The 12,521-nt window shown below is 33.5% G+C and overlaps 1 protein-coding gene across 4 annotated transcripts in view; it reads right to left on the reverse strand.

The window, feature by feature from the left end:
* Positions 1-4,688: 4,688 nt before the first annotated feature.
* Positions 4,689-12,521, reverse strand: part of TRIM33 (tripartite motif containing 33) — a 105,553-nt gene continuing 97,720 nt past the window's right edge. For 2 of the 4 annotated variants that reach the window (XM_063104394.1, XM_063104392.1), the window contains 6 exons: positions 12,025-12,374; positions 10,874-10,997; positions 8,770-8,844; positions 6,812-6,964; positions 5,331-5,381; positions 4,689-5,251 (listed from right to left, as the gene is read on the reverse strand). In XM_063104394.1, coding sequence (XP_062960464.1) covers positions 5,039-5,251; positions 5,331-5,381; positions 6,812-6,964; positions 8,770-8,844; positions 10,874-10,997; positions 12,025-12,374 — 966 coding nt within the window. In that variant the 3' untranslated portion in view covers positions 4,689-5,038. The remainder of the gene's footprint in view (positions 5,252-5,330; positions 5,382-6,811; positions 6,965-8,769; positions 8,845-10,873; positions 10,998-12,024; positions 12,375-12,521) is intronic. The other 2 variants (XM_063104395.1, XM_063104393.1) reach the window with 1 other exon arrangement.

Genomic DNA, 12,521 nt, shown 5'->3' on the forward strand with positions numbered 1-12,521 from the left:
GACGACAAAGTTTGGGTTAGATCTTTTCCAACATGCGTTTTAACTATATTCTGTGTTAATCTTTATTATGATACTCATTATTCTAACATAGAAGCTAAATACTGTGAAGGCGGGGACTCTACGTCATTTTGTCCACTAAAGTATCTCCAGTGCCTGGCACATAGCATACATTTTTTAAATGAATTATAATTAGTAAGTCTCAACTCACAGGGTAGGAAAAAACAATTCATTTGAAAACTTTTTCAATTTTCTAATTTAATAGAAATAACCAAAACAATGTGGTTTTCAAACAAGGCTTTAAACTAATCTAATACAACTTCTACAACACATTCCAGAGCATTATAACAAGAATTATTTACAGGCAGCTAATGTATTAAATAACCATGAAAAGAAAAAAACTTGCTTTACACACCAGCAAAAAACACAGGAACAAAACAATTAGAAACTGCAACCTTGTTTTAAAAAAATTAAATATGATTATTTAGAGAATACAATACCACAGAAACGGCACTTTTTCCTTAAGAATCATATTGAAGGGTAGTTAACTATGTGCAAAAATAATAGTAGTAGGAGTAGTAATAATAATAATGAGGGGAGGAGACCAGTTGAAATACTGGAAGCAAGGAAGTAAGGCTGTGAATTTAACCCTTTCGTGTGTACGTAGGTCTACATAGAAAATTAACAGGCTTTCAAATGCACAAATCTTTTTTAATAGGCTTATGTACATGTTTCACTGTGTTTTAAAACAGTAAATGCCTACATTTTTCAGACCAGGAGCAGACATGCATTTCATTCTTAAGATTGAAATTTAGGCCACACTTGAAAGGGAATATTGCAGTGGCACTTACAAAATCTTTTTAGTACCTTCCCACATACAAATTTGGTAAATTTAAAAAAAACCCAGCATTTGCTATTTTAAAGATCACTTGTTAGAAAAGGGCTAAACTTAATTTTGTACATTCTGTAGTTTGATATGACAAATATATCCAAATTAACTCACTTATGAAGGTAATTTTTTTTCTCAGATACAATAAAAAATATATAAAGGACCACATAGGCAAACACAAGGAACTAAGATGGAAGAAATGCTATACATGCATTTTGACCAAGTAAAAGAAAGCATTATATCCAAGAGTACATGTTGAAATCTGAAATGTCTATGTAAACTGTGGCATATAAATTTTTTTCCTTAAAAAAGTACCTTCAATTTTTTTACTCAAACACCTACTTTTAAAAAAATATGCAACTTTCCCCAATTTTTAAAATAAAATGCCACAATATATTGTCATTACCTCCAGCATACATTTAAATTTATTAATTTTTAAAAGATAGACTGGGTGATATGCATACAAACTTTCCTATAAAATCACCATCCAGGAGAGGGTTCTGACATGCTATTAGGCAACAGACTTAAAGCAGTGTTATTGCTTTATCAAGGAGGAGATAACTGTGAGGAAAAAAAGAAGCATCCAGCTCTGGTACATTATCAAACTGTAATACATCTTGAAAATCTTGGATCATCTTCAGCAGTTCATTAATACAGATGGTATAAATTAAGAATTTATGGTATGAATTAAGAATCTGATTGTTTTAATTGAGGGAACTGGGGTGGGTGGATCTTTATAAAAATACTAACTGATTCAATGCTGAGTATGCAAATGAGAAGTGCTCACTTCAAAAAGAAATGAGATTTTTACGCTTCATGTGCTATATGTGAATGGAGGTGACTATGGGACATAAAGGCCAAAGGAGAAGGGGCCACAGCATCTACTCCCATTTTGAATAGTAAAAGACTATTTAATGACATGGTAGGTCACAATCCAAGGGCATAATTGGAAGACCTGAATCTACTGGCTTATTAACACTAATCACTAATAATCACATGGCAGGAGGATACCTGCTGAGGTAATTGATAAATCTACAATTTGCACACTATAAACCTTTTACTTCTATTTAAAAGCATTATTTCTTTGGATTAACCGAAAATCTCAAAACCTGTTATAACAAAAAAGTGAGACTTAACTGACTTTTTAAATTATCTAAAATTCTCTTATGTAAGAGACAGAAATCAGAAAGTACCAACTTGTTGATTCCCAAGAGAATAATTTCAACAATGGATCCAATGCCTTATCATTTTCGTGTGGTAATGGTTTCATGTTTCTATATAGAGCATGACCTACAATCTAAACATACTTCGGAACTTTCACATGCTTCACCTTACACAAAGCAATTCATTCACTCAGTGAATCAGCTGAGCCAAGTGCTGAAAAACACAAAATTAGGTCAGCAGAACAGATCGAGGAACACTTCTGATGGGAGAAGTAAGCTGAAGTGTGGCACAAACTGCAAGTTTTTAAGGAAACATTACTGTGTGGACTCTTCTCCAAATCTAGAATACAAATGTGAGAGAGTACCAAAACAAACTGCCTTCAAGGATTGATAAGATATCCATTGTTTGTCTTTTTAAGACATAAACAGAAAACACATAAGATATTGGAACACCAATTTAAGTTTTTAGACTTCTTAACCATAGTTACATTAAAGCCAAACAAATCTGCTTAGAAACACAGTGATCAGTATGCAAGAAAAAAGATTTAATGAAATCTAAAGTGAACACCTTCATTTAATGGTGGTTTGTTGATAGTTATTAATTTAATAGCAATTCCTCAGCAGCATGAATTATCTTCTGTTAACAGAAATGGAGTCTATTAAATGTTGCCAATAAAGTGGCTTTTAAATTGATTAATTTAACCAATCTTAAAAGAAACAAACAAAAACCAGAACTCCACTTAACATGGAAATTTTTTAAGGAAACATATTACCTTTTACGGCCTCAAATATTGAGAAATACTTAAAATTTGCTTCTCCCCCTCGTTAGCAGAACTTACCTATGACTTATTACCTAAGAGTTTTGAAAAGGATTCATATAAAGAGTAAATACAAATTAGAACTCAAAGATTTGACAAAACAAAGTTATATTGCAATGCATCATTTTCAAAAATATGCCCTTAGATATATGTTTACTTATAAATTGAAATAATGGATATTGTGGAAAAGAAGGAAATAGGCTTAGATAAAAGCATTTTTAAATGATTTTCTCCCTCTTATAAAGAATTCTTAGGAATTTGAAATTTGAGTAAAATGATTAAACAGTTGTTATATTTTTTTAAAGCTTAACTTTTAACAAAACTGAAAGAAAAACTAAAAGCCAAGTATTAAAGTTAGTAAACAACAATAATAAAATCAACACTGCTTAACTACACCATCAGAAGGCTTGAATCATATTCTTGTTACCCCACCCGTTGTTAAGAAAAGAGAAACAACCCAAAGGAATTTGTATAATAATTTCTTTAGAGCACTTTATTTGATTCAATATGCACTAAAAAATATTTACCTCTTAGACAATTTTGTCAAATAATTTTCTGAGTCTACTGTCTGAACTGCTTAAGCTGTATTTTTAAAAAGGCAAATGATTTGCCACAAATCTGCTGACGTCTGAAAAATATCTAATGGCAAATTCTTCTATTTTGGTCACTTTATATTCTTATGTGCCCATACAAAAGTAGGACTAAAATTTTTAATCCAACAAAAGAAAAGCCTGTATACAGTCTAGAACACATATCTTGAATCTGAGCAACACAAATGAAGAAAAATGAACCAGAGCCAAGTTGGTTTATCTGCGTCAGGTGCTATAATCAGGGTAGTAAAGGTGGGTTTACTCCACTAACCATTCAAGTGGGGATTGGCTCATTTTCAGGATTTACTTACAGGTCTCTTCTAAGTCCTTTAAGCCCCAGTCCATGCAAATGTCCCACTTGGTGGACAGATGAGTAATCTAACCCCACCGGGTTTATTTCAAAATTTTGATATTTCAATAATAAGCTGCTTCTGAAGATTTTTTAAGAAGTCTGCTCTATTAAAATAAGATAGAACCTCAAAATATGAATGTGAACATTAGAAATAGACAGCATATATTACAAATCCATTCTTGATAGGAACATTAGTAAGAATACACATTAGCTTAAAAAACAGGCTCAGCAAATGTTGCTGATCTGCCAGAAGTTTTAGTTCACTATTTACAAATAAGACAGAGTGAAATACAGAAAATTTTACACATTTGGTAGTTGACAGATTATTGTTTGCCAATAGTGGTCTATCAGAAAACTGATATGAAGGAAGACTGGATAAGAGCCAGTTATCACCTTCTCAATCAAATTTAAGTGTACAGAAAACTAGATTAATTTTGAAACAAACATTCTGCCTTTCATGGGAGTAACTGTATAATCAGATGATTTAATTGGTATGTGCAATTGTATGGAAGTGTTTTCTTGAAATGACTAATATAACTCTATATGATCCACTACTGAAAAGTTGCCATATATATTTCAGCAGACCACTGAAGTTGACTAAATGATAATCAATGATCATGTTTCCTAGACCCAAGTATAAGTAGAAAATATAACTGCTGTTGAGTTCTTTAAACCAATTTAAAAACTAAGGCCCAACAGCATCAAAATAAGAAAAAATACGATGGCATGATTCAATGCACATTTTCATTGACATCAAAGTGGAATCTGAGCTACCTGCATTTTTGAGTGGAAAACAACCAGTATGTATGTGTGCAGAGGGGGAGGCCTAAAAATTCTGTTAATATCTGTAAGCTCTAGCACAAAGAAACAATTCATAGCAACACGAGCCTCAAGTATTTACTTGTACACTCAGAATCCTGCACCCATCAATACCACATGATCAATCAACACCTGCCATTTCTAACAATCGAAGAACACCCTTAGTAACAAAAATCCTCAAATAATTTCACTTTTGCCTTTTGTTTTGCAAACAGAGCTCTCTCCCCCTTTCTTGACAAGAATGTGTTTTCTGTTCATTATTTCAATCTAATACTGTGTAAAAGCTATCAGCTTCTTTAAGGAGGTGCCCACTGTAGGCAGGATATTCCAGCAACACTTAAATAAAAGTTTTCTGTTTTTTTATTTTCATCACTTCTTTTTTAAAACAATTAATTTAAGTCCACGTCATTTTACTTTATATGTACTGGTCTCTCATCTGATTTTAGGCGTTTTCTGCGAGGCTGTATAAAGTCTTCATCAGAGTCCTCAGTTACCTCACCATCATCCTCTTCCTGCTCAAACTCTGGCAAAGGTGCGAAGGTCCTGTCTGAGTAGATCTCTGTGAGTTTATCTTCAAAGTACAATGCAACTGCTTTCCCTGCCTGAGCTACTTCTGAGTCAGCCTGCAAGCAAAAGATAGGAACATTCACTGATTGGTAATGCATATTCCTTCACCAAGTTTGCATGGTCTGAAAAGCTTACCTTCAAATTAATCTCTTGTGTGTCTGCATAAACTTGAACAACTTTCATCATCTAAAAAGGATACCAGAGTCAAAAAAAAAAGGGAAATTATAATCCTTTCTAAAGTTAAGAGACTGTATAGGATTGGTGACCAAAGTCAGCCATACTAGGGAGAACAAATTGCTATAACCAGATTAAGTGCTTTCTAAAATTCTACAGAACATAGAACCACCTTCTTTACAAAGGTCTGTTACTAAAGCTACTCTGAAACCTCAGAAATTGTCTCATTCTGAATTAGCAAGGTCAATCTGAATAGGAATTGGTCTGAATACATCAATCTAATCAAGAGAAAAATATCTGTGAAACAAATGATATCAGAAACGTTGCTTTAAAAAACTGTCAAATTCTCAACAAACCACTTAATCAGAATTATATACGTACGGCAAAATGCTAATCATAGATTATTTAACTATTACTAAAGTAGGTAATGGGTCTTCTTTTCAACTATAGTTTATGAAAGCATATTTATTTGAAAGTAGTCTAACTGCATTAAAAAACAAGACAAAAATTTGGTACTGTACTTTCTAAACTTAATTTCAAATTAGTGAGATTTTATTAATTTACTCTATGATACATTGCTACAAAGGTGACTAGACTTTTCACCTTATGAGGATTTTTTTTTAAAATGTCATCTGAATGCTTACAGAGGTAGCCATCGATTCAATTTGGATTCAATGTGGTTTATTTTAGTAATAGTCATATGGCACCCAAATTTCAACAATAAAGAAGAGATTTTAGTATTAATCTTTTTAAGGATTTTGTAAATTCTCATCCAATTCCATTTTCTTCTTCTCTATTGAAAAACTTCTATAACAATAATAGAGTTGACTTTATCCCAAATATAACAAAAATAATTTCCTTGAAAGAGGTATAGATCACATTTCTTCTCAAGGTATGGACAGCTCATCCTTATCCTCAAAAATATGCATAACCAAAGTTAATGAAAGTCAGTCACATTGTTAAAATCAGAACACTAAACATTATATACTCTGAGCTATTATTCAAGATGAGCCACCAGAGATTAGTTCATGATTTTAAGGTTCTACATTTATGTAGTCAATAATAAAATCCAAGGACACAGGTACAGACACATTTCCTAAATGTATCCAAAATTTGGGCAGTTTATGATTATGTATCACAAAATATATTTAATAACAAACTACTTTCCATACTTATCCCAACCCTTAACTCATTCAGGAAGGGGTATTCAATAATATTTTTGATTTACTATAGTTAAGTTATATACTCCAAATTATTCACAGTATACTTTCTTCTTTGTACTTGTGAATACCATGAAATTTTACTTTTGACAGGACTGAACCAGAAAAAAATTCCTTAAGTTAGAAAACTCCTTAAACAGGAAAAACAAAATCCAAAAAACAAAACAAGCAAACAAACAAAAACTAACAAACCAAGACTCTATAGGTTGGAAGCTAACATACTTCATTAAACCTTTCACAGTTCTTGAAGATTAAACGGACGTCAGCCACAAAGTCATCCGGGATTTGATAGTGTTGGGAATGTTTTTTCTGAAGTTTCTTTTTCACAGTGGATAAATCCATTGGTTTCTTTATAATTTTATAGTAGTTTGGTATCTAAAATAAACAAATTAATAAGGGTAGATAAGAATTTCCAAAAATGCCAAACTGCTTTTGAAAATGCATAGCATATTAATTTTAGGGAACAACATGTTGACTGAGCCAGCTACTTGTCAATCTTAGGTATGGTGAATGTACTTTAAATCTTCTACACCAATCCTATCATAAAACTAAATCTCATGCAGAATATGTACCAGTCTCCATAGTTAGTGGAAGTCCCCAAAATCCTATCTTTAATAAGTAGATTTGGAAAGAAAGCAGTCAGCATGGATAGCCAAATAACAGCCTTAAGGTCACATTTGGCTCATCAGAAAATTTTAATTTTCATTAAAAAGGGAAAAAAAAATTACAAAATGTATTATGTTATGATTACATCATTTATATCACAGAAGAGTCTTGACTTAGCAGCAGTGGAAGAAAGACTGTTACAACATAAGAATAATTATTAACCATTTAGTGATCATGCTAGAGAGTTCTGGCCCCAAACTTGACCAAAAATTTCTACCCTTGGGATATAAGTGAACATGAAGAAGCTATTTTTTTAAGTTCATGAAAAGAAAATACTTGAAAGTCATTTTCTACTTTGAAATCCCTGAACTTGAAGATAAGACACACTTTCTAGAATGAGATGATTATAACTTGTACAAAATATCTTCCTTCTCTCTAGACCTTTTATGCTTTAAAATTCATTTCTTAGCTTACCCAGTAAATGAGTCAACTACTATTTAATATTCTGTAACAGGCCTGGCATGCAATAATATCTTATTCAACAACTGATGGCTAGCAAATACAATGTATGTAGCATTCTTAACCCAGTTATTAAGCATTGAGCACCTCTAGTCTTCCCTGTAGCATAGAATTTGAGCCTTTATTCTTTAGAAAAGAATCCCATAAGATAAACAAAAAGCACTGACTTGCAGAATTTCCCCAGTGTCTTTCTCAATATTGTCTTTTCACATAAGAGGGCTTATGAGGGCAGAGCCAGTGTGAAAGATTCAATTGTTCGCTTTTATTCAAATATTTACATAGAGACTGTTTTCTCCCCAAGGTATAGAGCCTAAAATCATAGAATTGGAATCTTAGAAATAATGTAGTCTGGGCTGGCCCGTGGCTCACTCGAGAGAGTGTGGTGCTGATAACACCAAGGCCACGGGTTCGGATCCCATATAGGGATGGCCGGTTGCTCACTGGGTGAGCGTGGTGCTGACAACACCAAGTCAAGGGTTAAGATCCCCTTACCGGTCATCTTTTAAAAATAATAATAATAATAATAATAATAATTTCGTCTAACATTCCCACTGGGAAGTTAAGAAAGTAAAGGCAGAAAGGTATGTAATCTCCCCAGTTATAAAGATGCTTAACAGCAAAACCAAGAGACTCCTAGCTCAATATTCTCTCCATTATGATTGTTTCCCTATGTCCATCTTAAAAGTAAAAGAGGATTAAAAAAATTAAATTCATTGAGTTCTCATGAGAGCAACAAACTGTACAAGCAAATTATAACTTTAACAAATGAATCTCACATCCATTTAGCCCTAATAAAATTTTTGGTTAAATAATAACTGCTTACTATGTTATTAGGTACTATGCTAGAAACTTCATATAGGTTATTTTATATAATCCTCGGAATAACCCAATGAGGTAAGAAATAGTACCAGAAAAGAAAACTTGAGTCTTGGAGAGGTTGAGGAGGGTATTCAGGAAGCTTGAGTTTTAATACAAGCAGTCTAAGTCCACAGCCTATACTCTTAAGTATTACACAAAACTTCTTCACCAGAGAAGTACTAAGGTAGGCAACTCACCGAAGCAGGAACAGGCTCCTGGAATTCAATACTTAATTCATGACAATAGAGGTAAAGCAGAAGACGTTCACATTTCTGGTGCAAAAAAGGAAAGGAAAACACATGAAATATTTTTTCCCCTAACAACAAACATGTTCTTGAGAATGAGAACTATACCACCACACACTTATTATTAAAACAAACTGAACATAGGTCTCCAACTAAATATGTCAAAGAAAACCACCATGCTTCCTATTTAGTTTTGAGACTAATTTTCTATTCTACTTTCAATAAGAATGCCTTTATTCTAATATGATAATTAAGGTAATTTATCTATTATTAACTCTTGATCATTTATACAAACAGAAAAGTCATAAAATCAACATACAGTACTTTGTGCAAAAATTTATAGATTACCTGGTAATCAATAAGTAAATAAATTATCACTTGCTCCACATTGTAATTCCTTGAGGCAGGCAAGACAAATGTTATTATCCCTTTTCTTCAAATGACTCAACTCAGGTTCAAAATAAATAAAAACTGTCTATGTCTTCTCAATCTAATTTCAGATTTTTTTTTTACATAATCAGGAATAAACTGAAATGCATTTTACAATTATAGTTCTCTATTTATTTAAAACTTCTAAATGTAAGTTTGTACACCCTAAACACATACCTTCACTTCATAAATAGTGGAAGAGGGATTTTCCAAGTACAGTTGTCTCTTGGTATCAGTGGGGGATTGAACACCAAAATCAGCAGATGCTAAAGTCCCTTATATAAAATGGAGTAGTACTTGCATATAACCTACACACATCCTCCATACACTTTAAATCATCTCTAGATTAATTATAATACTTAATATAGCATAACTGCTATATAAATAGTTGTTATATTGTTATTGTTTAGGGAATAATGAGAAGGAAAGAAATCTGCCCGTGTTCATTACAGACGCAACAATCCATTTTTTCCCCTGAATATTACAACCTGTGGTTGGTTCAATCTTCAGATGTGAAACCCATGGATATGGAGGGCTGACCGTATATACAGGAGATTAGAGTCAAACTTAACTCCAAAGACCACAGAACTATGTGACAGATATTTTGTCTTTGGAAATAAGACCACAGATCATATTAGTAGAAATCTGAGTAAAGTGGGGAGAGGATTTTGGATTTCATTTTTAATATAATGGGAAGCTATTAGAGGATTTTATTTATTTACTTTTTTTTTTTTTTTTTTTTTTTTACAAAGATCACCGGTAAGGGGATCTTAACCCTTGACTTGGTGTTGTCAGCACCATGCTCACCCACTGAGCTAACCGGCCATCCCTATATAGGGATCCGAACCCGTGGCCTTGGTGTTATCAGCACCGCACTCTCCCAAGTGAGCCACGGGCCGGCCCTAGCTATTAGAGGATTTTAAGCAAGGAAGTGATAGAGTTGTTTACTTTTTAAAAAAGAACACTCTTTGGTATAGAAACATAAGGGGGCAAAAGAAGAAGCAGGGAGACCAATTAAGAGATACTACAAGTCCAGATAAGAAATTATGACGACTGTCTAAAAGTAAGAAAACGGTATTATAATCACTTTTGATGCTTTCATTTCTAATAGGTTTGGCCTGAGCAACAGAGGTGAGTGGTGGTGCCATTTAACGATGAGGAATATTGAGAAAGGAGTGCAGTTTTTTATGTTGTTTGCTTGGGTTTTGCTTTTGTTTTTTTTTGTTGTTTTTTTTTTGTTTGTTTTTGTTTTTTTTGTCTTTTTCGTGACCGGGCACTCAGCCAGTGAGTGCACCGGCCATTCCTATATAGGATCCGAACCCGCGGCGGGAGCGTTGCCGCGCTCCCAGCGCCGCACTCTCCCGAGTGCGCCACGGCTTCGGCCGCTGCTTTTGTTTTTTGAGAGGGAGGATTAGAAATAAAGATTTCAGTTGGGACATGTTAAGTTTGAGGAAGTTAGGTACAAGAGTTCAGAGTTGAGGGCTAGAGGTAATGATTTCATAAGTCATCAATATACCATCAGATGATGAGATTAAAAAATAAAAATTAGGTTATGCATATTTTACACAGAAAAAAGAAGGTACAGGCAGACAACTACAGAATCCGTAATAACTTATTTAACACTCACCCTTTGGTCCACTGGGCTTAACCCCTGTGCAGTTTTGCCCTTCTTACTATGTTGCAAATTATCACAATCATATTCAACTTCTGGCTTTCCAATATCTCTGCAAAATGTGCATATCCAGTCCCCACTAAACAAGGAAACAGGCAAATAGTTCACATAATTACAACAAAGCCTGCTCTACAGAAGCTAGTTCCCTAGATTCACATCTCTAGCTTGTTTTCTTTAGTTTCCCATTTTCGTAGAGTTTCTGTAGTTGTCAAATCTCATAAGGTGAAGTTGTGTGATAAACCCCCCCCAAATTTTTCCTAGTCATCTATCAGTTGATCACTTTCTGAAAAGCATTATAAAAATGGCATCTCTGCATTAAAAAGGAGTCTCTCATAACACAAAGTTGATGATTAGTACTTACAGCATAAAGTCTAAGACCAATTCTCTTGAGGCCCAGTATTACCATCACATGAACCCAAAATTCATGAGTAAGAAAAAGAGAACAGAGTTCCTGAGGTATCCTGTACTGTTCTGGCATATATTAACATACCAAAAATAAATCAATTCTTTTGCATGGCCAGTCAAAAGCTAGAATACACACATACATACCTTCAAGTCCAAGCACATGTACAAATACCCCTTATCTTTTAACTCTGCTAAGTCTATACTTTGTTTTTATCAGGATTTCTATCAAACTAGAAATTTCAAAATGATTTATTCATATTCATATTCTCTCTATATATAAATTGATAGAGATATATACAAATAGATAAATAAATAATTCCCAAATCTAGGGACTGTGTATTAACTCATCTATTTATGTCCATAGTTTACAATTCCTTCCAAAGCACCTGGCTTTGAATGAAAGCATTCAGTGGCAAAATCCTGACATTCCAGTAGATGTTATTACTCAAAGGAAAGAAAAATATGAAAAGTCTTAATTTAAAGAACAAAGTGCCAATGCTTCTTTAATGTACCACTTAGATCTCAGACATTTTATCATTCTGTTGTTAGTTCCTCTGAAAGATAATATTAAAGGAATAATAGGCTCCCTGTTTTATAGAAATACTATGCATTGGTTAAGAAGGCCATTTGCCCTGAACAACTTTCTGCTATTTTTTTTAGCTTATGAAAATAAACAAGAGCAAAAATCAATTTCACTGTACCTTGGAAAGCTAAGAAGTGTTGGAACATGACAAGTTAGATGAAAAACCTTTGGACATTTTTCACAGCATAAGAGATCGCCTCCATTTTGGCAGACAGCACACCAGTCTTCATTTGGGTCATCATCTTTGCTACTGCCATCTCCTCCAATCCTTGCTGACCTGTGCACGAGGCTTCGAATTGGGGACTTTCCATTAACAAGGCTACTGAGCCCTGACTGTTTGCAGCTTTCATTCATATCTGTAGGTTCACTTTTCACATGGTTTTCCAGGCTTGCTAATGCATCCAACTCACTCTCTAGATGCAGGTTGGTTGAAAGAGGTGGTGTCAAGCTACTCTCAGGACTGCTCAACTAAAACAAAATGATGACAAATTCTTGAAAAATCATTTAATCCTTTTGTATGCAGAGTGTGCATATTTAAAAATTATGTCTATGAATATAGATATACTGACATAACAAAATTATTTTGTAAATCACATTACTGACATAAAGAAATAA

This window comes from Cynocephalus volans, chromosome 8, assembly GCF_027409185.1.
Source record: "Cynocephalus volans isolate mCynVol1 chromosome 8, mCynVol1.pri, whole genome shotgun sequence".
Lineage (NCBI taxonomy): Eukaryota > Metazoa > Chordata > Mammalia > Dermoptera > Cynocephalidae > Cynocephalus > Cynocephalus volans.